This window comes from Periplaneta americana, chromosome 10, assembly GCF_040183065.1.
Source record: "Periplaneta americana isolate PAMFEO1 chromosome 10, P.americana_PAMFEO1_priV1, whole genome shotgun sequence".
In the NCBI taxonomy this organism is placed as follows: domain Eukaryota; kingdom Metazoa; phylum Arthropoda; class Insecta; order Blattodea; family Blattidae; genus Periplaneta; species Periplaneta americana.
The window spans coordinates 152,829,742-152,856,598 of record NC_091126.1 but is presented as its reverse complement, the minus strand read 5'-3'; the positions used below and the strand labels follow the sequence as shown (position 1 = coordinate 152,856,598).

The window sequence follows — 26,857 nt, the reverse complement described above, 5'->3', positions numbered from 1 at the left end:
TTAAATAGGGAAACTTACTTTCTGGATGCGCCTCGTATAATCGTCTGTGGAATCTCTGTAGATAAGTAGTCATATAGTTCGACACAGTAATATCACATCTAATATATAGTCACGAAGCTCAATACGTAGGGAATATTTATTTATTTATTATGCATCCATAGATAGTTGCTAACCACTAGGATCACTACTATCACCTCATCACAGACAATGCGAAATAGTACTGGCAAAGTCTATTGTTCCTAGTATCCTCACAACTCCAGCTTCGTGGCTGTATATACTAGATTGTGGTAATATCACTTCACGTGTAATTTGTATGAATGTTCTTTGAAGTAATATTGATGACAATCATGTTACAGACCAGATAATGCTGTGGTGGGCGATGTCTTGGTCCTAACAAAGCCTCTGGGAACACAGGTAGCTGTGAATGCTCATCAGTGGCTAGACCAACCAGAAAGATGGAACAGAATCAAATTAGTAGTATCTGAAGATGATGTCCGCAAAGCATACCAGAGATCAATGGATTCCATGGCAAGACTCAACAGAATAGGTATTTCCCCATCAATTTTTACAATGTATATCATTTAGTTTTAATGTTGCTACATAATTTACAGCGATTTCTCATTCCTTTGAATGTAATACCCCAGATTTCAGAGTTTCGTTCTACATTCGAATTATGAAATAAGTTTATGCTATATTTTGTAAATCACTGCTCGTAGTGATGCATATGAAGTTTGTCAGCTCAAAAGTAAGTACAAATGCGTTCTAGTACATATTTTAAAAGTTGCTGTTCCTTTTTACTGTATCTCTTTCGTAGTTTAAGCTTCTAGTGTTGACAGATATCATTAATATTTTGTTACATGCAAAGTAACATTTCCTTCGAAACTGTACATTAAACTTGTAGGTTGTTGCATATTTGGTGTTATTTTATTCTCGCCCACACCTGTGGAGTAATGGTCAGTGCATCTGGCTGCGAAACAAGGTGGCCTGGGTTCGAATCCCAGTCGGAGCAAGTTACCTGATTGAGGTTTTTTCCGGGGTTTTCCCTCAACCCAATACGAGCAAATGCTAGATAACTTTCGGTGCTGGACCCCGGACTCATTTCACCTGCATTATCACTTTCATTTCATTCAGACGCTAAATAACCTGAGATGTTTATACAGAGTCGTAAAATAGCCCAATAAGAGAAAAAATGAAAATAAATTTTATTCTCTATCCATTCTTTCATAACTACATTCTAGAGTAGAAGTCTCCCATATAATGGAGTGATATGAAATACTGCTCGACCAAAAACAGTTTTGTCGTATGACTAAGGGCCAATTTCACCAACATATTATTAATCCACAATTAACTAATTGTAATGTAGCTTAAATACGGAAGTTAAATAATTTAATTTGTTAGCATTTCACCAAACTAATACGCATTTAAAATAAAGTTAATTAATTTCATTCCCAATTAAATCGTCACAGCCTTCGGAATCATAGTAAAATAATAATTTCGAAGGCCATGTGCCTTGTTAATGTAAGCAGTGACCTTTATAGCGAGTTCATTTGTTATATTACGACAATAAAATGACGTCATAAACAGAGGTAACCTCAAAACATATTAAAATCATAGAAAACAAAAAAGGATGAGCACAATTTAAAGGAAAGGAAGAAAGATTGGAATTGAGTAGAAATATATTTCAGTGTAAAAAAACTTCATTTCAGTGTCTTCAGAAATATTGAAGACAAAACGGGATAGTATGAAGGTAGATACAAGGAAATATCATGCAACAAGAAAATAAAGAGTCTTCATGGATTTGCGCTATTCCAGTGCCTTCAAATGTAGTATTAGGCTTACATGATAAATTTGTTATTTATATTACTTTAGTTGCCGTATTTTAGGCAATCTAAGATCAATTAAAAGTATAATTTAATGTATAAATGTATAATTTAAATATGAAGTACTTGAATATCAGTTGGAAATTCTACAGTCACCTTTTGTACTATTCAAAATCTACAATGCTCATGTTTTGCTTAGCCTAAACTGCATTTGCAAATCTTTTTCATTCTTTGAATTAAAATAATCTCTTTCGGAAATTATCCTCACCCATCTTGGTAAGAAATATTTTCAAATATAAAGTCAGTCATTCTCCGTGCCATGATGAAAATTACTGTCGTTAATGCTGGATTAATTATTTAAATGGCCAAATATTGACCAATTAACTTAAATGTAGTTCAGTGAGAGCTTAAAGTATCGATCTATACTATAAATCGGAATGTATTCCTGCTAATGCCACTGTAGTTAAAAAACGTTTCAAAGAGGTTGTAATATTTTCTTTAAAGCAGGATTGTCCTTAGAACATTGTTTCCAGAAAGCTGGAATCAAGTACATTGTTTTTACACTACTACTGCCAGTGCTTTTGAAATAATTCCTTAAAAACAGGAACTTTAAAAGGAGTAAAGTAATTAATAACATCATATTTGTGAATTTGTTGGATCAACATATTTCATTGTAACAGGATTTCAAGTTCTATGTATAGCTATTAGAAAAACATTTTATTTTACTGTAGTTGGTCTCACATTATTATGTACTCTTGCAGCTGCAAGGCTGATGCATAAGTACAATGCCCATGGTGCTACAGACGTAACTGGATTTGGTCTTCTTGGTCATGCACAAAATCTGGCCAGACATCAGAAGAATGAAGTCTCGTTTGTGATCCACAACTTGCCAGTTATTGCAAAGATGGCTGCTGTTGCCAAAGCTTGTGGTAATATGTTCCAGCTTCTTCAAGGACATTCTGCAGAGACATCGGGTAAGTATCTGTTATCTGGAGGGTTGTTACCTACCTTTAGTGACAAAAATTTCACAGCTGAGTAAAGCTAGAAAGCTGTGTCTCTATTAACTGTGAAGTCGCTATCACCGTTTACTGAGTTTCCAATGCAGGAGACATTTATGCAGCATCTTTAGTTGATTCTTGACCACTCTTCCTACACGCTTCCCAAAGTTCATCAACAGAGCATGGCTTTCTGCTTCCTAGAGCTCCCTCTTGAAGACCCACGCACAAAAATCTATTGTAGAAGCATCAGATAATTTGATAGGAGAGAAGAATCCAAAAAGGATAGCTGCCCTTGAAAAAGGGGTACAGAGCGGTAACAGCACCTAAATTAATTGTAGATCAACAATATTCTATTTTAAATTTTAATTTTATTTTCATTTTATTTTATTTTAATTTATTTTGGGGGGGCAGCTATCCTTGACACGAATAATTTATTTTTCATATATGGAACTGTACAGATGGTTATTTACAATTAACAAGGAATGTCTTAAAACATTAATGGCTATATCTTGAAGTTCCAAAAGATCGATATGAAAACGAAAGAAATTGATACAAAATCTTGATATAGTGCCCCTTGCACCAAAGAGCAAGCCAATTACTTCCCAGCGACAAACAGGTATGTGGTATTTCTCTTCCAGATAAGGCAAGCAGGGTTCATAATGTCTTTTCTTTTCCAGATCTACTTCTTGTGGTTGTAATTTGGCACCCTCAAATCTTATAGTGGGATTGATTATGAAGCCAGTCTTTTGATTGTTATCAATTGCTATGATGTCGGCATGTTTGTTGGAGCCAGTAGATGAAATACAATGTACTTCTTCATAAACGTCAAACTTTCCAGACTTCTTGAGGCTTCTAACTCAGTGATGACGATTGTTCCGCGACAGCTCCCCTTTTCTGCAGAAACCAAGAACATGAGGAAGGGTTTCGTACTCGTTTGCAATGGCGGCAACAGGATTCTTGGCTCCTACCAGGGACACTACATACTGCGATGACATTGCAATTCATTTTTATAGCATTAGTCCATTGAGAGGTGGAAAGGCTTTTCTTAGTTGATATCCAGGAATTTGATTTTGACCATTCTGAAAAATGCGAAACACCTTTACCATGGTGGTTAAGTTTTTTCCATTCTTCAAACTGTTGATTTCGTAGTTTCTTCCATAGATTTCGCATATTAGGCTGTTCCTCAGAAGGGAAACCAAGGTGTTGTATACTGGCTCTTATTTCTTGTAGTCGCAAGAAGAGGATCATCAATGGAATCTAACAGGTTGCATACATTAATATGTTGCAAGAATGCTTCCCATGAAGCATTCATAATTCCCAGACCACGATCACTAAATGGAACAGATTATATTCGAGTTTCCACTTCATTTTCTCCAACTGCGAATTGACGAGATATGCCTGGAGACATTATCTCAGTGATCGCCAAAAGCTGTGTAGCGACACATGCCCCTGCCTCCACTCAAGCGTAACCATGGCATCATACCCCCACCCTCTGTTTACAGCCATCACTTCGATATAAGTAAAGACATTTATCAGCAGCGGACGTACACATGTAATGTTACAAGTGTGTAGGATAATATGTTTCGATGTCTTTTCGAAAACAGATAAGTAAAACCTTACTTTAAGGAGCATGGATGGAAAGGTATTTATTTTGTGCAGATGGCAAAAATATGAGATACTTAATTTGTTGTAAAATTTTTAATGAAGTATAAAATAAAAATGTACGTTGTCATAAGTTTTCTTGTTATGAAGACTACCACTTCCTTGCCTGTAACTTGAATATTTCATTAATAAACGAACAACGGCTTCTATTTCTTAATCAGGTTAAAATACTTCGACGTTTCTTTCGACATGTAGTGTAATTTGAATATTTCATTAATAAATAAACAATAAAAAGTATCGGCTTCTATGTCTTAATCGGTGTAAAATGCTTCCACTTTTTTTCCGTCACATGTAGTGTAATTTGAATATTTAATTAATAAATAAACAATAAAATGTATCGGCTTATATGTCTTAATCGGAATAAAATACTTCGACGCTTTTTTTTAAGTATGTAGTGTAATTTACAACTTCGTGACCAGCCTGGTACGTTTTTCTAATTTAAAATATCTGCTGATATAAAGTACACGTTCTTTCTATGGTAAATAAGAAAATAGGAGAATAAAAAATTAACATGGAAAAAAGTGTGTATAGTTAATAAGTAGAAGAATATTATATTGCTTTCGATTTTTGTCACAGTACGTCTCTGCACTGTTATTCACTGCATCACCTGAGGAGATACCCACTCCACCCCTCTCCTTGCGATAGTGGTGTGCCGGTTGCATTTCTATTACATCACAATGTCGTGGTGTTTGGCAACCACTGCATTATCTTGATGGATTCATACCTTATTTGCCTCTGTCATAGAGGGCATGGATCTCATTTTGATAAATTGGTGTCAGCACATTCTTCTAGTAGTATTGACAGTTAAAACATTATTACAACTGTACAAATTATATTTTACCATTGTACCAATATCCTGCAGTGGTCATAAAACCTTTGAGAATTTTTCTCTGCATTGTGTGTACCAGTGTTGAAAATTTTAGTTACAAGTACCTCTTGGTTAGGGTTCAGGATTCAATTAGGCTCATTTTAAATGAATCTTGTTTCATTGGCATGTCAGGCACAAAGTGGTTGCTCAAGTTTGGATGCGGTTATTGTTGGTATTACTATTTCCATCTGCGTCTTGCTGCATAATTTGACATTTGAAGTTTGTTGTGTGTAATAATATTGCCTTCCACTAAATTCCTTAGTAATTTTAGTCGCTGTCCACTATACTACCAAGAAGAAAATTATTCTTATTGGCAAACTTTGTTACTACAAAGATCTTAATGTGAATGTTTATTTAAATAGCGTATGTAATAAATCCGAATAATTTATTTTCCCTAAAATGTGGGTTTCCCTGAAAAGAGGGTTCACATAAAATGAGAAGGTAAGTCCAAAATAACTAGTACTGACATGAGTGTGTGATATACTAAACATTATAATCATTTAATTAGGGCTATTATTATTATTATTATTATTATTATTATTATTATTATTATTCACATTAAAATATGAACATTCATCTGGCTGCTCCCATTGAAGTTGATTTCAAACCACGGGAAATACAGTGAAACGTCTCCTTACGGACACCTCCAAGATATGGACACTCTTCATATACAGACAGATTTTTATGTCCTAACTGAAATAATATAGAAATAATGATAAATTTAACTCTCGTTTACGGACACACTCAGACACGGACAGCTGTTTGATGGTCCTAAAGCTTGCTTTACCTCCTGACTGCGGACAGAACTTGGATTTCAAGACCTAATTTGTTACAAAAATGGAAAATTTAGTTTTGAGAACTGTACATAAATTCCTTAACATGAAAGACGATAAGGATATGCTACCACTAGCCCAGCCGGCTACCCCTTGTTAGTTGGAAGCGGTTGGTAAACAAAGTCATAAAATTTAACCTGTCTGATGAGTCCAAGATTTCCACGATGATGAAACTGTATTTGACACGTGATAGGGTTAGTAGGATTATTCTCTTCACTTCAATCAGTTCTGTTTCGAGAGACAAGGCACCTGAACGTAAAGGTTAAGTTGAAAACTGTAATTACAGTACTGCATAACTGTAGACCTAGAATAAAATTGCATGGCACAGTACTTATTTTCCTTTTTTGATCCTATCTACTGTAGTTCAAAGTTGCAAAGTATTTACTGTAGTATACTGTATTTAGAATTAAACTACAGTAATAGATTTCATTTAAAGCGTGAAGGAATACATAATGCATATCATAAATTTACTGTTAGATTGGGGAGCCTCCCTCCCAATAAAGGACACTTCCCAGATGCAGACAGATTGTTATGTCCCTTCGATGTACGTAAATGAGAGGTTTCACTGTAGTTATTTATTGATGATTATGTCATAATAAGATTATCCACGAGTTGGATACAACACTTTATGGCATCTTAGCATTATAAATTGTAGAAAATAAACTATGAAAGAAATTCGGGATCCATAGCTGAAAAATTGTCTTCATATGTTCATATCGATTAGTTGTGCCTGGCATTGAGTAAAGACAAATGGATGACCTTGCAGGTTATGTTACAAATGTTCCTTTATGTCACAAATTATCACAATGATTTTATATCAAATACTATTTATTTTGCTGTAGCCTACATTGTTGTCCACTTGAACTCTCCACTATTAACAAAATAGTTAATTTGAAGGTTATGAAAAATATTGTGAAAAATTTAATTTAATTTTTGTGTGAGTTTTAAAGAAGTAAATTTTTATTTTCTTCTTAAATTTAATTAATATTGTATTGAATAAATTTGTGTTATCCATATGATCTTAAAATAATTAAGCAGTTAATAAAGAATAATAGTTTGACATTTTCTGCAAAATTACATTATATTATTGCAAAAACACAATGGTGGGTTCAAAGCCAGTTACATCAAAATACAGTAAAACCTCGATAAGACGCCTGCTTATTATGCTATCCCGTGTAATACGCTTTTTTTTTTGTCTGGTCCCTGTACATTTCATATATAACGCCTTTATAAAATACCCCGTTTGTTGTGCTCTAGTCTCGCATAATACGCTGATTTTGTGGAATATTTTCGATTTAATTTTCAGCAATGTACTGTAACAGCAATGAAACATCTTGGTCACTGAACTCACTGGTGCCATTAACCTGAAAAGTATTTGTATTTGACCCTTTACCTGCGTTTTAAACCTTCATACTTCATACCTTAGTATACCCCACCCTCTTGTTATGCTCTCTTATTTGACTCCTTACCTGCGTGGTTAAAGCCTACATACAGTTATACTCGACACAACATATAATGACGTACCAAATAATCAAACATGGCTGCACTTCAGTGCTACCAACCTTGAACGTAAACCACTAATGTTAATAATGTTCATGGCTTAAACTACCTTGTTGTTTCTCTTATCTCGCAATCAGTTCTTCTTAAAACTATATTACATCCATCCCTATTATTTATTTTTCATTTATTTTGGTACACACATTCCTCTTTGAAACCTGATCAGCAAGAATTTGAATAAACATATAAGTGGAATAGTAGACAGCCTAATTATATTATATATTAAATTGCCCTATTTTCTTCGAGGCTATCATCCCAGAAGGGCATATGAGCAAAACTACACCGTAACATTAGAACCATTTAAATATAGAATAATTATTCTATCCTTGTTTACATAACAAGGTACATTCCTGATCCTTCCTCATACCCACTGTAATTAATAAACGTTAGTTCAAACTAAGTTTCTATTGAAATATTTCAATAACCCTGCATTTGTTCATACTCCCTTCTGGTATGATGTCCTCGAAATATTCAATAGGGCAATGGGATTTTTGAAATTAAATAAATAAAAATTTTAATAAACAGATAATGAAAATGTAAAATATCGTACTTACTTTTGATTGCCAATTTCTATGCAAGAATTAACTTTGTATGATGGAATTTGTTTCAACCAGCAGAAGGAACAGAATTGAAATATTATTGTATTATTTCAGGACTAATGGAAAAGTGTGTGTGACATAATAACCAAACTTTTTTTATTATATACATATATTTATATAGAACATTATGGAATGATACATTCAATCAGGATAATACAATGTTAGTATTCCAGCCTTTGCCTCAGGAGTGAGAGGATACTTTGACAAGGGACAGGTTGCAATTAACATGTATATTTTTTTATTCTCTCATACAAACTTAATATAGGTAAAAAAATGTATTATAGTTAGGCAACAACAAAGAAATTAGACAATAAATAATCAACTCACTATTTTCTGTGTAATATCAAACTTATTTTTCTGAAAATACAAAGTGATACAAAAATAAAATAATTATAATTTTCTGACAGACATATTATGGTCCTCGAGCATTCATGTTCTTTGCACAATGTTCTAATAATTCTGAAATTGGTCATATTGTCGAATTTCCAGACATCCTCTGCTTTAAGTAGTCCCTTGATCATATTCGGTGGAGCTATCTTGGCATCATAAGATCCTTTGAGACTGAAAAAAAGACAGAAGTTGATTTAAGAGATGGTCAATATTAGAAGGGGATCTGTGTATGTTTTACACAAGAAACTTGTGACACATAAACCCTTTTAACACCAACAGTAAATGAATGAATTTTTTAGTGGTCATTATGCTGACAACACTGGACTTGTCAATAAATCACGTGTCATTAGAAAAGGAGGAAAAATTAAAATTAGAATCAAGAAAATATGTTATACATAGTATATAAATTAACACTGGATTAATAAGATTTGCATCTAAAAATGTGACATCAAGCTCTGAAACAGAAATGTTGAAAATAAGCCAACTTCCAATGCATATCTCAAGGGCCTGGCAAATTTTGAAGCAAAATACCACCCGCACAGAAATTTATTCCTTGGTTTTTTAAAATACATAAATCTAGCTATATCATATTAAAAAAAAAAGGGGGCAAAGAAAGCAATGATAGGTTTTGATATGAGATGTCTGATCATCAGAGACACATTTACTTTCCTTGACTTAATGATGGGCTCTGATACGCCTATCCAGCTATATGTCGTTGTGCAATCTTCTGTCACGGATGTCAGAAGGTTGGTGCATTCAGCGAAGAGACCAACGAAATAAGCTTCACTCGTTTCTTGGAGCACCATGATAGCTAATCCCTGGAAGTGAAAATCTGTTGTTAAGTCCTAAGCAATTTCAGAATAATAGAAAAGAACACAGCTTGAAATTATCAGTGATGAGATCATACAGCCTCATTGTATTTTAAAGTACAGAAATCTGTCTATACATTATATTGTAAAAAAAAAAAAATAGTAGGTTGTGATATGAGGTGTCTGATCATCAGAGACACTTTTACTTTCCTTGAATTAGTAGTGCTGCTGATGCGGCTGTCCAGCTGTGCCATTGTGCAAAATGGCGTGGATGTTAGAAAGGTTGGGGTATTCAAAGAGAATGATGAAATAAGACTCACCAGCTTCTTGCAGCACCATGGTACCTAATCCCTGGAAGTGAAAATCTGTTGTTCAGTCCTAAGCAATTTCTGAATAATAGGAAAGATAACTTGAAATTATCAGTGATGAGAATGTGGGAGAAAGCATACTAATTGATGCAGTATATTCAATAAATTATTTACAATGCTCTTTGTAATATAGACTTTTAAAACAACTCAAACTCAAATTGTATTTCATATGAGGTATACAAATATTAACCACTTGTTTTTTACCTTGAAGTCCCTGGTAGAGATTCAATAGGAGTGGCCAACACCTCTTCGTTATCTTCTGTGTCATTGTGATCAGCATCATCCTCTTCATCAGTATCTCTAAGATCGACAATGAACTCTTGAAATTCTGGCGCATTTCTCACTTCTTGATTATAATACTTCATAATTATTTTATCTGTATGGTTTACTTCATTCTTCCATATATCTGGAGTTACCTGTATGAATACAGTATTTAGAATATTAAATATAATTACATTAATTATAATTTATATAAATATACATAATTAATATATAATTAATTACATATATATATATATATATATATATATATATATATATATAACTAGTATTGAAACTGCATTTTTAAATATGTAAAGAAAGATATGCTTGTGTTAACTACATACCTTGCTGAGTGCTTCCTGCCATACAGACTTGGCTCGATCTAAGCCATGGCCTGGGCGTGAAGCTACTGTTTTGTTATAATAGTTCTTTGCCACTGACCACACAAGCTCAATCGCATTAAAGAAAGAATGGTATGGAGGGAGTCTCAGAACTGTGTGGCCTTCTCTTGCTAAAAGTTCATCAACAATATGTCTGAAACAAGAATGAAAGAATCATACATTATAACAAACAAGAAACATTTTTTCTAATAGCTGTCATGGTGGCCCAGTCGCTAGAGCACTGGACTCATCATCCTGTGGACCCAGATCCCCAGCATACTCCTGATTTCCATATTGTGTTGGGCAAGCCCATGATCCAGGTAACACAAGAGTGTTACCCAGGAGCTCCAGTTCCCCTGTAGCATCCATATAAATCACCATTCTCATCTCATCGCGAGTATAGTGTACATCAGCCTCCTATGGCACATTATAAAAAAAATTAATTTTACTAATGAATTCTCATTTTAGAAAATTACCTCTTCAAATGGCTTTTATTCCTTTTGCAGAGCTGTTGCAATTCATTCTTATTTGCATTGTCTGACACTGGTACTCCATTCTGTCTCAGCCATGTCTGCAAAAACATTGGAACATAAATAATGAAACCTAATAGCATTGTTTATCGCTCCGATTGTATAGAAATAATGTTTACCATTAACTGATCTTTTCTCCATTTTGTTGTGGGTTGCTCCTCTGCAGCTTTATTGTGGTACGATGCATTATCCATAACAATGATGGGAGGACCTACATCTCTCAAACCAACAATAAGCTGCCTTTCCACCCACTTTTGGAAAGTTTCACTATTCATGGCACCGTGGTAATCTTGGCCTGTCTTCAAATTAGATGCAAATATTAAATCTGCACCTGTAAAAGATGAAAGATGTTTAGATTCTAGATAAAAAATATTATAATACAAATTACTTCGCAATATATAGTAGCTACTGTATATTACCAGGAATAAAACCATTATAGGTTCCAGCATGTACGATGACCAGTCTTCCTCCCTCAGCAGGCCGACGCATGACTCCCTGAACCTTACCACCAACAATAGCTGGTTTACTCCAAGAATGTGTTGCAGAGCCTATGAAATATACATGGAATGAATAATATTATAACTTATATTCCCTTCACTATCCTAAAATAGTGTTGTTATCCAATGCTCAGCTATCTTACCAATGAAGCCATCAGCTGATTGATTAATATTGTAATAAAGCTTACCATTCATAAAAATCCATGTTTCATCCAGAAAAACGACAGGCTTCGGACTCTCACTCTCCATATTCCTTACATATTCTCTTAAAAAACAGGTCCTCTTGAATTGAATATCTTCACTCTCTCTTACATATGTGAGACTGTCTTCTTTCTTCCATTTAAAACCCATTTCTTTCAAAATCGTCCTTAATGACGAAAGGGATCCCTGAAATAAATACGTACCGTGGTTTTCCATTACATGGTCCAGCACCAGCTTTGCTGTTAATCTTTCTCCTGCATGGAAATAAAAATAGCAATGATAAAATATAAATTATAATGAGTGTAAACAGTAAGCTATAATGTTTCAACTTAATATAATTCTTTTAAAAATGTCACTGCCATAATTATCTTTACCTTGATTCAGTCTATCATATATAAATCTTGCAATGGCTTCCTTGGAAAAATCATCAATTCCAGTTACGCATCGTGGACGTTTCTTGTGTTTCCCTGGTGTAGACAGTGGGTGCCCCTTTTCATATTTGGCAATAATTCTTTCAACTGCACTGTACGAATGCTGTAATAAAAATATGGATATTATATTAATATATTTATATTTCAAGCTTTTCATGTCTGTGATGTAAACAAATAATATACCTTTTTTTTAATTATTTCTATAGACATAAAGATTATGGTTTTTCTCATATTTATAAGCTTAAAATTTTTCAAAACTAGTTGCAGATATGGATTAAACTCCACCTCACACATTAGTTTATTATGAACTCTACATTAGATTAGGATATAAAGTCCTTGTGTAAATATTTTGAACAGTCTATTGTGGATGCATCCTTATGGAATAAGTCTGTGCTCATCCTGTCAAATATTATTTATAAAAACAGGTAGATGTACTTACACCCACAAGAACTGCAATTCTTTTCATTAGAGCCCCTTTGGTTAGACAGACATCTTCCTCTTCTGCTTCAGCCTTCAATTGTCTGTACATATTAACGACTGCTTCTTGTAAGCTGCTCTGCAATGAACGCCTCTTCTTTCTTGATGTACAAGTTTCTGCAATCTCTCTCCTTTTGGACATGTTGTAGGCCTAATCTTAAAGTGAAATGATTACTGTATTTTAAAATATGAACTACACATTAACCTAACCTCAATCTTAATTTTATTAGTTTTATTACACTAAATATTTGTAAGGTTATGTAAACATTAGGCCTATATTACGTAATTCTTCAAAACAGCTGAACCAAACGAAACACAATTTCCTTTTGTTCTACTGTCTTCTGTGAAATGTATATAACTTACTTTCAACATAAAAGTCATTTGATACTTACATGTATATTCTAATGCATTGTTGGAAGTATTTATGGCTGCAAACTAAAACCACGTGTTTATCACTACCGGTATCTACATTTCACGAAAGACAGTGAATCGTGCCTTTGGTGTAGGTTTCTGAGAAAATCCTTATATTATGCTAAACAATATAAATATTATATAATTCATTTTAATATGAATAATTAATTGTTTTTTGTGTTCAAAGAATGATGTTACCTTCAGTAGTCACTGTTCTAAAATTAAAGTATATAACTTATTATAATACCTTAATACATATATTAGAGTGAATCACAATACAGAACAACATTCTAATATGCATAATAATTTATTGTAATATTACAGCATATTCCAAATGTTTACTTACCACGAAACACGCATATAGGCCTACACAATATCGGTATTGTAGTTCTGAAAAGAACTATTTCAAAGTTATGAAGTGCTGAAAACAATAACTTCAAATACAACTCGCCACTTTCGCAATTTATAATGTATTATAATCGCGATATACAATAAAAATATACACACAATATTAAAATTGGTGAATTTTTGCCGAACGTGATTTATCAGCCTGCTGACCGGAATCAATCGTGCCACTCCTAACAATTACAAAATGACTAACTATCCCAATATCTGTAACTTGCGGGTGTTAGAGGAAGTGTTGGCAGTAATGAAGTGAACTTGTGGGCTGGAGAAGCACTAGATTTTAGCTTGTGATCAAGTAATAGGGGAAAAATGTCGAAGTTGTATCTTAGTACTTCATGATATGTTGTGTCTAGTATACAATACCTCACCCTCTTGCTAACCCTATCTTTCTCAAATATTCCTCACTCGACCGTAATAAAATTCTGGAAATTTTTTGCTGGTCAGTTGGTTGTCCTTTAGTGTATTGAAGTGTCTGTGAATGTGATTACAATAAGTGTTAAACAAAAAGTGCTTTCTGTGTCGGAAAAATTGAAAATCTTACGAAAGTACGATGAGAACAGTACTCTTTCTCAGAAACAACTCTCTTGATTCATTAGGAATCCCATCATCGACATTAAGAATGATAATAAAAAATCGCGGCTCAATCACTACAGCTGCGATGTTGGGAGGATGTAATCACAAACTGAAGTGTGGTAAACATGAGGACTTGGAGAACATGCACACTGCAAACAACTATAAATGACTTTTTTTTTTTCGAAAGAATTAAGCATAGTACATATTGTAAATGTCTTTATGCTCGACCATACCGAAATGTAGTAATTATACACCTGGTAGCAGCCCTTTAATGGACATCATTAAAGTACACCTATTCATTAAAGTTCAGGTTTTCCACCAATCAGAAAGCAATATGAAAGTACAAGTATCGATTATTCTCGGATATGCAGTTGAAAGACAACTAGCGAAACGTCACGGAGGCTGGAAATCCAATACTGTTGCAGAAGGTTATGTTCTGTTACTATAATAATTAGCGTTAATTGTAAATAATCAAATAAATTCAATTTGTCATCTCGTTTTTCAATGTCTAAACCTATTTCAAGGTTATACCAAGGTTAATGTTTATTTTACTCTCTAGATTATATCAAGGTCAATGACATTCGTTTCTCGGAAAAAAATAAATACTTTCGCGTCTGCGCACATCTCACAATTTACGGGATATTGCACAAGGTCACTTTGCTCTCCAGTCAGATAAGAATAATATGAATACTTAGGAATAATTTCAAGTTAGAAATATGGTCGAGCATAAAAAGTCTTATGAAACTTGCCTATAATGGTAATTAATTCGCTGGTATGAAAATTATGAAACTCACTTGCGCTCATTTCATAAACATGCTCGCGTCTTAATTACTACCATTATAGGCTCGTTGCATAATGTACTATTAACGTACAGTACAGTAATTACATAATGGAGTAATACTGTATTACCTTTCATGAATCATGCATTTCAATAAAGAAAAATACTAATAAATACTGTATATAAGTCAAAATTAGTATACCCGCCTAATTTGCGGTCCCGGTTAATACATGGTTTACACCCGGTCCCTTGAACGGCGTCTTATCAGGGTTTTACTGTAAAAAGTATGTTTCCCGCTAAAAATCAGCGAACTAGCAAATTCAAATTTCCAGTACATATTTGTCTATGTCGTAACTTTATGGTGCCAAAATAACGAAACTGTTTATAGAAAAACTGTTGTTAAAATTGATTGTTTTGTTTTTCCTGTAAAATTTTATAAAATGGCTTTGATACTAGATGACTCGTGGTAGTGTCTGCTTTAACTTTTGTCTCTTTTATTGCTTCAGGTGGCTTGCTTATTTGTTTGCCAAGGGAACAAGCGGCGGCATATTGTAAAGATATCGAAAAGCAGGAGGGGTATCAGGCTTGGATCATCGGTATTGTGGAGAAGGGCAACAGAACAGCTCGAATTATTGACAAGCCACGTGTGATTGAAGTTCCTGCAAAAGAAAAGGACGGGGAACTTTGGTAAATCAAGAATCATCTTGGGTTAATAAAGATTATCAAATGCAGAGATGACAAGTAAACGTACATCAGCTTTCGAGGGGAGATTGTGTCTTGTGACATAATACCTGCCCTGCTCATGGATTGATGATTCTCTTTGAAAAGAGCACAGTGCTTCCTAGTGCTTTCATCTTAATGGAGTGATAATTGCATTACTTAAACAAGTATGCCTAAATGGAGGTATTGGTATTGTACGAGAACAGATTTCAATTTGGTATTTCTTTATCCATGAGTGTCTTCTGCATCTTGGGTTGCAAATGTCAGTGTGCCATATGCTTTCAGTGTAATAAGTTTTCTATGCTTTCATTATTTCTTTGTGGTGAAATTGTAAGGTCGCAGGCTGTTATTTCAAGTGTGCTAATGAATCCTGCACATTTATTGTTATTTTAAAAACTTCAGACTACTGTAATATTTTTTATGAACCTGGGTATATTTGTTTACAGAATTAAGTTGCATGCCCACTACTAATTACAGACTGTTGAAAGCTGTTACAACATTATTGCAGCTAAAATTTTTATATTTGTCACCACTGTCTACATGTTTTAAATTTGAATATGAAGTAATGGGAATTTTACTGTTTTCTTAAGCACAGATTAAAACTACATACATCAAAAAAAATTTTCAGTCGTGGAATTTGGAAATGCACTCCTGTCTCTTCTTTTGTTTCTCTCTCTCTTTCTCTCTTCTCTCTTTCTTTTTATAATGATTTTCCTTAATAATCCTCAAGAAAAGTTGTTCAGAAGAAAGTGCTATACTTACATGTACATAATAGTTCATAATATAACAAAGAAAAATTGTTTATATTTTATATACTTTTAGAAGCTACTGTTTTTCTCACGAATGTACTTAAATTTTTAATTTGGAATGTGGTCTGTTGCATTCTTTGTAGTAAAAACAAATAGGTATTCAGAAATAAATTTTCTGATTATATTTAATATTTGTGAGTTGTCAAAAAAGGAAAGTAATGTTGTTGTCACTTCTGAATTTGTGAGATCAATTTAGAAAGGAAGGAAGCACTGTACTTATACTTGTCATAGTTCAAGACGTTATATTGCTTTGAAATTTATTTTACTTTTTTCCCTTTATACTGGCATCTTAGACAACACAGCTTGCATAAATAGGAATTGTCAGTTCTACATATATTTATTACAGACGTGCAGAATTCGAGTGTAGGTGAGCAGCTGTGACCGTTATCAGTTGGTAATCTTGCCAACAGGCACAGTACATATTACATATAAACATGTTGCCTTATTTCTCTGTAGTTTTTATTTCACAGCTATATTAGCAAGAAGCTTTTAGTAGAAGCCTTATGAGCCTATGCTACGTTAAAAGTGAAATGAAACAGGTAGCTAGCTAGTTGCAACGAATATGTGAAATTATAGGTCACTAAACTCGATAGTTCGACGTTTATCTGGTAATCATCAGAACATCGGAGGGGGAGAGGGAAACATTTCAATGATGAAACATGTGAATTGAAAGGTATTTTTTTCATATAGTTTTGAATACTTTGCAGATTATTATATACGAGTTTTGTATTCATAATTTTTTATTACTGTTCATGATACATGTATCAATTCAAAATCACTTCTTTTGATCTTTATTTTATAATGCTGTAGAATTTAACTTAATTCAACAACCACGATGTTGAGTGTAATGTTTTTACATATGTTATTGAGAAATACACTCCTATTTTGATATTAATAATTACGAGAATTAATATTGTAAGTCTTGTGTTTTACAATTTTTTTAAGAAACTGTATTGTCTTCGTGTATGAATGGGAGGATGGAGGTTGATTCAATTTTTTTTTTAACTTGTATGTAGTGTTGAAATGGATGTTCTGGATCTGGAGAAAGAAATTATTCTTGAATTTAACAATTGAGTCTTAATATTAAATATCACAACCAGTGGTGACCAAATCTCGAACAACGGTGATTACACGCGAAAGAGATGCTATGAATGGAGAGAGGTATTTGGCATGAAAGTTGTGGTTCATACACTAACATGATTTCAACAACCACCTCGCAAGCTTTGCAGTATTAGTATAGGCCGCACCACCGTTTTTGGCATGAGAAAGAAGTAATGGGAACCTTAAGTGCGATTGTCTTAACTTTGTAGCAGTCTATGGACGATAAAGCTGACAATTATGGTTGGCAGACGTGTATTTAGGGGGAGGCACTGTTCTCAGCTGCAGTGGCAACATAAGCTCACTGACTGGACACTGTACTCAAGACATACCGCAGGAAAGTTAAGTGCGAGTATCTTAATTTTTCTGCAGTCTGGGTAGCAAGACTAACAACTGTGGTTGACAGATTGCTGACATGACGTGTATAGAAGGCGGTACCATTTGCAGCTACACTATCAACAAATGCTCGCAGACTGCATTGTACTCAAGGACATGCGCCAGAAACGCTGGCATCAGCAATAATGTTACTACTGTCATCAAGAGCCAGTGAATAATACGTTTTTTTTTTTTTTTTTTAACCCTTCCTCATGAATATAATCTGAATTCTTCTCTGGATACTTAGTCGATAAATGCACAGCTTTATTAAAATTAACGACTTCATATGGATATATTATTTCAGTCACTTGAATCACTATTCTTCTTAGGAACTCGTCTTTATGAAAAGGCTTAAGAACATGAGCTATTTCTTATGTAATGAGGTAGCTGGCTTCCATATATTTCTTTACGCTGTATTTCTCTTCCTGAAATTAATGTAACACTGAGTTCAATTCCTGGAGTTTGATAGCCTATTCCATTCCCACAATAGTACATAATATTGACTCGGTTTTTCTATAATAATATTATTAAATGAATAACTAGTAAATAACTCATAATATTTAGATTCGTCTAAAGATTAAAAAGCTTAAAATTGAAATACAGCCTAGTAATTTTATCCTTCAAGGAAGAGATTTAAAAAACATCAATATTCATGCATGTAAAAATTAATTAGGATAACACTGACTCAACAGTAGTAGTAATAATAATAATAATAATAATTAATACTGGCCTTTAAGGAAACCGGAGTTTCATTGCCACCCTCACATAAGCCCACCATCGATCCCTATCCCAAGCAAGATTAATCCAGTCCTTAGCATCATATCCCATGTCCCGCAAATTCATTGGTCACTCCAAAGAATCTGTTCCATCCCGAGACTTTGGGGTTTCATAACGAGCTCTTTGTACAGTGATAGGTTGTTAGCCCTTTGCCCAACCCCAAAGCTGGAGAACCTTTTCTTATCTGCTGTCTGCGACTGTTTATTCAATATATTCGCAACTACCCTCCATATCTGGAGGCCGTCTACTCTAGAAGCTGTTCCACGGTGGTTGAAGCATGACTTATATGCACTGTGAACGAAAATGTGTCTACTCCATAAAATTTTCACATGCTGCTGCCGCCCACATAACCTGCACGAGATTGAAGGCCATGCTTCAACTACGGTGGAACTACTTTTATCCGCAATCTGAGGCTGCACCATGCTGTGGTGATAGGGACCCATAATACATGGAATAATAATAGTAATACTACTGATATATTAGTAGTAGTAATAACTATTATGCTTGTGTATTCAGAGTGACAATTGTAATACTTTTTCATGTTGCTTCTATATACTCCTCATTGAACCACTGCCAAAGCAAACAACATATTACAGTTTCTCCAAGAGAACAACAACAAAAATTCGCTATCTTAGAAAACATGATGAAAAAGATATTCAGATAGTCAATATAATATAACATAATATTGTTTTGTTTGAAGTTCAGTCTAATTGACATATCACAAGTTTAAAATCAATGACATTTACATATGTAAATGATCATTGTGTATTATGAAAATTAAAGCAAACGTTTTTGCCCTTTGGGCATCATCAGGCATTTTACATACAATATCTTGTGCATTTTATATGTCTTTGTTGTGGAATGTGTAAAAACTGATTAAACACAATCTTTATATAATAATGAAACAACTATTTTATGATTGACTTATGATGATTAACGATCTAAAATGTAAAAATACAGGTAAAAAAATTAATATGTAATAAAATTATGGCTGAACTGTTGGTCTTATGTTTAAATTATACTACTACTAATACGATGGCATCACAGCCCAAAGTCGAGCCTTAGCCTCCTCAGTTTTCTTCCTCCAACTGTCCCTGTCCTGTGCTAATTTCCTCCAGGCAGTTGTTCCGAGATAGTCCTGAGAATCGATCGTTACCGCATCTACCCATCTATTTTTGGGTCTTCCAATTGGTCTTTTACCATGTATTTTTCCTTCTAAGATCTTCTTTGGTATTCTGTTCCCTTCCATCCGATAGACACGTCCGGCCCATTCAAGCCTCCTTAATTTGATGAAAGTAACAATATCAAAACTTCTATATAATTTATATAGCTCGCTATTATAACGTATTCTCCACTGCATATTTTCTTGCACTGGTCCAAAAATTCTTCTGAGTATTTTGCGTTCAAATATACCTAGTTTAGCTTCTGTCTCCTTAGATAATGTCCAAGTTTCTCTTGCATAAAAGAGAATACTTCTAATAATTGTTTTGTATATTTTAGGTTTTGTTTCCTTGTTAAATTATAAGTCAATCATAAAATAGTTGTTTCATTATTATATAAAGGTTGTGTTTAATCAGTTTGTACACATTCCACAACAAAGACATAAAAAATGTGCAAGATATTGTATGTAAAATGCCCGATGATGCCCGAAGGGCGAAAACGTTTGCTTTAATTTTCATAATACACAATGATCATTTACATATGTAAATATCATTGATTTTAAACTTGTGATATGTCAATTAGACTGAACTTCAAATAAAACAATATTATGTTATATTAAACAAAAATTCCTCTATCCATTCTCTACGAAACCTCATGATGTAATCACGATTCCTGCTTTGGTCACTGTTGAACTGCATGAGTTCCAATATAAAAGAAATTCATTTTTCAGAACTGTAAATCTTAGAACAAAATCCAAAAATAGTATGTGGTAAATCACGAACCCACTTGAAGTAAAAGTATCAGTAATGCTGAACGAGCAATACTCTGTGTTTAATTTAATTTCTACAGTTCCCCATGTGATTTTTGTACATACCGGATTTCAGTTTTTTAATGTGCCAAATTTCATTGCTTGGGAAATTTATTGCAGGCATTTTTTCCCCTCCCCCCTATGAATAAGAACAGTTGCAATATACAGCTGAGCCAGAAATCCAGTTGTCCATGAAGAGGCTGATGACTTGCACCTGTTCCTTATTTGTCAGTTGTCTTGTAAATAGACACTCTTAAGTTTGGAGCTTGTGGTCATCTTGTTGAATTATTTGGTTTGAATGCAATTTCACTCTATTATGATTTTTATAGAGTGGTACTAATATTGTCCATAATATACGTAGAACGTGCTGCATATGGCACTGTTCTGAGAGTGCAATGGTGGCTCCTTACAGTTAAAAAAACCTGTCATTGAGAAGGACTGATGAGATATACGCGTATAATTTTTGTAATTTAACCTTGTTGCATAATGATTCTGGCAGAACAGTTTCTAGCCTGTTAACATGCTTAGTAATGAGGTGTTGTTTGCAGAAGTTGTCATGAGGATTTATGCTTATTACACGGTCATTTATATTTTTGAAACTGACAATAGTTTTAATGGAGGCAGCTACATGTCTATAGAACAGCTTTGCCATTGGATGCTTTACCTCAGTTTCAAGAAAATAATTGGTAATATGTTACATAGATGAAAATAATTTTTCTGTTACTCGATTCATTTTGTGACCATTTTTGTAACCAATGCCTCAGTTATATATTTTTATTTTATTTGTATTAGAGTTAACGTTTAGCCCACTAGGCTTGGTTTTACTATTGTAGAACCAGGTAGACGTATATTGTATGCTGTATTTTCTGCAGTAATTTATTATATATATAGATATATTTTTGTGTTTCTTGGGTTATTTTAACCAATATTGCAAAGAATTGGTACTAGAGCCGTAGATTCTGTAGTGACACAGAAGAATCTTAAGCAGAAGCCATTCCACGGTGGTTGAAGCATGACCTTGTATACACTGTGAACAAAAATGTCTACTCCATAAGATTTCCATGTGTTGCCGCACACATAACCTGTGCAAGATGACAAGGTCATGTTTCAACTATAATGGAATGGCTTCTAGTACTTGAAATATGGAAACCAAACATTAAGGCGACACAATATTTCCTTTCCCCCTTCCAAGAGCACAGCCTCTTAAAGGGGAATGTTCTGTTAAAGTATTGATTTATAATAGGTTCGTTCCAACAAGCGGTTCATGGATCAGTTCATGTACGGTTCCTGTACCATCTTATGCGCATGCGTTAGTTGAGCATCTGCTATGGGATTGAAACTGGACTGGTCGCTGTTGGAACGCTTTCGCAGATCGTTATGTACTAAATCCAGAGATGCTATAACTGTGATCATGTTTGCTAAGAACGGGATGCTTAATTATTACCATTTCGCAGCTAATTCTAATTCCAGAAAATAGAATTTCGATCATTTTCTATAAAAAGATTACAAAAATATGGAAGGCAAGAATTCCGATAATTCAACGTCATGTACTGGGGGACTCTCATCTAAAAATAGTTTTTTTTTTTTAATTATTAATGTATGTACGTTATTTTTAATATATTTTTAATTAAAGCTGCATGTTGAAATTGTAATTAACTATTTCAATACCCAAATAATTTTCATTCCCTTTCTTTTTGGCGAAAATTTAAATTAAATCTCTAGTTTTATTATTCGTCTGTACTGTCACTTTTCATCTTAACCTCATTGATGTGAACAGTCGATCATGTCTTTCTTCAGTATCCAGGAGACGTTGGTGAGCTTATGCGCATGCGCGTCTCTCGTACTCTTCCGTACATGCCTCAATCCACGGACTATTTCTGACCATTCCGAACCCGTGTCAAAAGCTTGTTGGAACGCCCGACTGCAGTACATGTTTCCGGTTCAGGACTGGTTTGGATTGTGTTGGAACGCTTTTTTTGTACTGTGCATGCTCACGATGGTTACGGACGGTTCCTGACTGTTGTTGGAACGAACCTAATATATTGAAAGAGTCTAAAATGTGTGTTCTATTTGGTAAAGTTAATACGTACGAAATGTAGTTCTGATAACACGTGAATGGAACAGAATATTCGCAAAAATAACTTCGTTCGTTTACTGAATACAAAATTATTTGTAATAATCTAGTTTGATGTATATAATTCCTTGACATTACTTGGTTGACTAGTGTTAGTGTTCTTAGGGTGATTTCTACCTGGAAATAAATTACATAAGGAAATACAGTATATATCTTCAGGCTTAGCATATTTGGCTTGGAGGATTCAGAATTAACTTTTTGACTTACCTTCGTGGGTCCTTGTTTCTTGTTCCTATGCATTTTGAGTTACCTAATTGGAGTTGATTTAGTATCTAATAAATTAAAAGCACATTCCTCCATTCACAGACTTGTATATTGAATATCTTGTGCTTCATTTTTCCCCTGAAAGTATTATTTTTGTATGTTGAGAGACTTGTGAGCACTAATTTGAATTTATTAAATTTCTATGCAATAGCACAATTCTTGGATAAAATTATGGAACATACATTGTTATAAATATTGTATAGCCTAATGATTATTTTTAATTCTGTCAATTAGGGTATGAATTGGAATAGGTAAATCTGTATCAAGTCCTATTCTGAAGATGTTATGTAATTGATAGATTGAAAATAGTATTCCGGCTACTCTTGTCTCCTAAACCAGATTTTTAATAAAATTCATGCTTGATTCTAATCTCCGGTTTTTAATTTCATCTTAAGTTTATTCCAGATATCCATGCCAGACCAAAATTCATCCTCTTGTGTGTTGTGTGAGTCCCTTTGCTCCAAACTTGAATTTCCCAATGAATCATTTATACAGGGTGTTTCATGATTACTTACTTACTGGCTTTTAAGGAACCCGGAGGTTCATTGCCGCCCTCACATAAGCCCGCCATTGGTCCTTATCCTGAGCAAGATTAATCCAGTCTCTACCATCATATCCTACATCCCTTAAATCCATTTTAATATCATCTTCCCATCTATGTCTTGGCCTCCCCAAAGGTCTTTTTCCCTCCGGCCTCCCAACTAACACTCTATATGCATTTCTGGATTTGCTCATACGTGCTACATGCCCTGCCCATCTCAAACGTCTGGATTTTATGTTCCTAATTATGTCAGGTGAAGTATACAATGCGTGCAGCTCTGCATTGTGTAACTTTCTCCATTCTCCTGTAACTTCATCCCTCTTAGCCCCAAATATTTTCCTAAGAACCTTATTCTCAAACACCCTTAATCTCTGTTCCTCTCTCAAAGTGAGAGTCCAAGTTTCACAACCATACAGAACAACCGGTAATATAACTGTTTTATAAATTCTAACTTTCAGATTTTTTGACAGAAGACTAGATGACAAAAGCTTCTCGACCGAATAATAACAGGCATTTCCCATATTTATTCAGCGTTTAATTTCCTCCCGAGTGTCATTTTTATTTGTTACTGTTGCTCCAAGATATTTGAATTTTTCCACCTCTTCGAAGGATAAATCTCCAATTTTTATATTTCCATTTCGTACAATATTCTGGTCACGAGACATAATCATATACTTAGTCTTTTTGGGATTTACTTCCAACCCTAACGCTTTACTTGCTTCAACTAGAATCTGCGTTTTCCCTAATTGTTTGTGGATTTTCTCCTACTAACATATTCAAGTCATCTGCATAGACAAGAAGCTGATGTAACCCGTTCAATTCCAAACCCTCTGTGTTATCCTGAACTTTCCTAATGGCATATTCTAGAGCGAAGTTAAAAAGTAAAGGTGATAGTGCATCTCCCTGCTTTAGCCCTCAGTGAATTGGAAAAGCATCAGATAGAAACTGGCCTATACAGACTCTGCTGTAAGTTTCACTAAGACACATTTTAATTAATCGAACTAGTTTCTTGGGAATACCAAATTCAATAAGAATATTGTATAAAACTTCTCTCTTAACTTTCATGATTACAGGTACAAATTGCAGGGGTGACTAAAGGACAATGATACTTTCTTACTGGCTTTTAAGGAACCCGGAGGTTCATTGCCGCCCTCACATAAGCCCGCCATTGGTCCCTATCCTGAGCAAGATTAATCCAGTCTCTACCATCATATCCCACCTCCCTCAAATCCATTTTAATATTATCTTCCTACTTACGTCTCGGCCTCCCCAAAGGTCTTTTTCCCCTCCGGCCTCCCAACTAACACTCTATTAAAGGACAATGATGAGAGACAAAAACCCTAATAAACATAAAATATACAGTAAACTCCGGATATAGTGAACCTCTGCGGACTTGTATAGTTCATTCACTATATCAGAGGTTCACTAAATCTGAAGTCTCTCTCCTCTGACTTTAAATGCCAGAAATTTATGAAATTGTGAACAAGAAAATAAAATACTATACAGTAATTAAAGTATTTAATTTTTGTGGAATGGATTACACTGTATACTGTTACAGTTGATTTACTTAAATTTTGCTGTCGACCCACATCCACTTGCAAAACAACACGTTCAATATCACTTTATAATACAGTGAAACCTCTCCTTACGGACACCCCCAAGATGCGGGCAGATTTTTATGTCCCAAATGAGATAATTTAGAAATGAGAAATTTAACTCTCGAGGACACAAGACAGCTGTTTCACAGTCCTAAAGCTTGCCTTACCTCCTGACTGCGGACAGAACTTGGATTTCAAGATCTAATGTGTTACAAAAATGGAAAATTTAGTACAGAAATTCCTTTGTATTGTATTTATTAACATTCCATGGTATTCATACATTGCTTTACAGCTAGAATATGGAGCAAGTCAAAAAAACTTTATAATAATATTAAGTCCTAATTTATAGTCACAGTCTAGATTAAATATATATATATATATATATATATATTTTTTTTTTATTGGGTTATTTTACGACGCTGTATCAACATCAAGGTTATTTAGCGTCTGAATGATATGAAGGTGATAATGCCGGTGAAATGAGTCCGGGGTCCAGGACCGAAAGTTACCCAGCATTTGCTCGTATTGGGTTGAGGGAAAACCTGCCCTGACCGGGATTCGAACCTGGGCCACCTTGTTTCGCGGCCAGACTCGGTGACCGTTACTCCACAGGTGTGGACGATGAAATGTATACAGAAGAGATTTACAATATAGTCTACTAGTACAACACAAAGTTTTAGTATCAATTTCATGAAGTGTTGTTGAATGTCTTGAATTCACCTACAGAATAGAAGGCGTGAGAAATTAGGTACCTCTTTAATTTGGCCCTAAATAATCTTATGTTTTGAGTTTCATTTTTTATATCGATAGGGAGGCTATTAAAAATTTTTACTGCCATATAACGCACTCCTTTTTGATAGCACAATAGACTTGCCGATGGAGTATGAAAGTAATTTTTTGACGTGCATTTTTTTTTCCAATACTTCTGACATTCTGGGACAAATGTAACAATCCAGGACACAGGATACACCATTAAAATTCAGGACATCTGGCAACACTGTTCATGATTAATTTTGAAGGAAAATTGGACTACAGAGCTACTTGTCTCGTCTTGTTGATGGAATTGGCGACATGAGGTCGAGGATTTGCCGTAGATTACCTGACATCCGCCTTACTGTTTAAGAAAACCTCGAAAAAAACCCAAACACGTAATCAGTCCAAGCGGGAATCGAACCCACGCCCGAGCACAGATTCGAACCAGTAGGCGTGCGCCTCTGCCGACTGAGCTACGCTGGTGGCTGATTTAGCATTTTTCATAAAATTTAAAAATAAAAAACAGTAAAACTGTATAAAGTTGCAACAGAACCGGCAAAGTTAGAAATTAAAAACAAATAAAAAAGTATATAAACTACGAAGTAGATAAGAGAAACGAAATGTGCAATAATTAAGTAACAATGAAGAAACAGATTTATATATTATCACCGGTTTGTCTCTGGAGGTTTTTGCTTGATACTGAAAAATTTGCCTTCAGTCACTTGGCCGATTTTGATACTAGACGCCTGAATTGTTGATGGTAGTTTAACAAAGTTTTATTTTATAAATGTAAAGAATTTATTTAAGACGTCTTTTTGATTCCACTTTGAATTCACTGCAGAAATTTTAATATGGAATTATATTGTAATTCGAATTTAACAAGTTACTCTTTCCACTCTATTATTTCATGCATTTTCATATCTTTTATATTTTAGGGATGCAGACATATGTTAATTTGAGCATGTGTTCCA

The 26,857-nt window shown here is 34.3% G+C and overlaps 1 protein-coding gene, 2 long non-coding RNA genes and 1 pseudogene across 4 annotated transcripts; 1 reads left to right on the top strand and 3 right to left on the bottom strand.

Moving 5' to 3' along the window:
• LOC138708105 (inactive selenide, water dikinase-like protein) overlaps positions 1-23,363 on the top strand; it is a 56,371-nt pseudogene extending 33,008 nt beyond the window's left edge.
• Positions 8,653-10,325, bottom strand: LOC138708107 (uncharacterized). 2 transcript variants are annotated; one of them, XR_011334577.1, is made up of 3 exons: positions 10,109-10,306; positions 9,857-9,887; positions 8,653-9,545 (listed from the first exon to the last, which is right to left on the bottom strand). It is a non-coding gene; the product is annotated as an uncharacterized lncRNA (long non-coding RNA). The 2 variants fall into 2 exon arrangements; XR_011334576.1 differs by having other exon boundaries at positions 8,653-9,887; positions 10,109-10,325.
• Positions 10,483-12,034, bottom strand: LOC138708106 (uncharacterized). Its single transcript, XM_069838296.1, has 5 exons — positions 11,977-12,034; positions 11,495-11,623; positions 11,195-11,406; positions 11,022-11,116; positions 10,483-10,699 (listed from the first exon to the last, which is right to left on the bottom strand). Exons 1-5 carry the CDS (start codon positions 11,987-11,989, stop codon positions 10,498-10,500), a joined length of 651 nt encoding a protein of 216 aa, XP_069694397.1. The 5' UTR covers positions 11,990-12,034; the 3' UTR covers positions 10,483-10,497.
• On the bottom strand, positions 12,153-13,699 carry LOC138708108 (uncharacterized). The gene is made up of 3 exons (XR_011334578.1): positions 13,439-13,699; positions 12,644-12,837; positions 12,153-12,307 (listed from the first exon to the last, which is right to left on the bottom strand). It is a non-coding gene; the product is annotated as an uncharacterized lncRNA (long non-coding RNA).
• Positions 23,364-26,857: the final 3,494 nt, after the last annotated feature.

Excerpts from the sequence above, each read along its gene's own strand:
- LOC138708106 (XM_069838296.1), bottom strand. Across the intron at positions 11,407-11,494 it reads CTATAATGGTTTTATTCCTG|GTGCAGATTTAATATTTGCA; the intron begins GTAATATACAGT and ends CATCTTTTACAG. Across the intron at positions 11,117-11,194 it reads GGAGAAAAGATCAGTTAATG|ACATGGCTGAGACAGAATGG; the intron begins GTAAACATTATT and ends ATGTTTTTGCAG.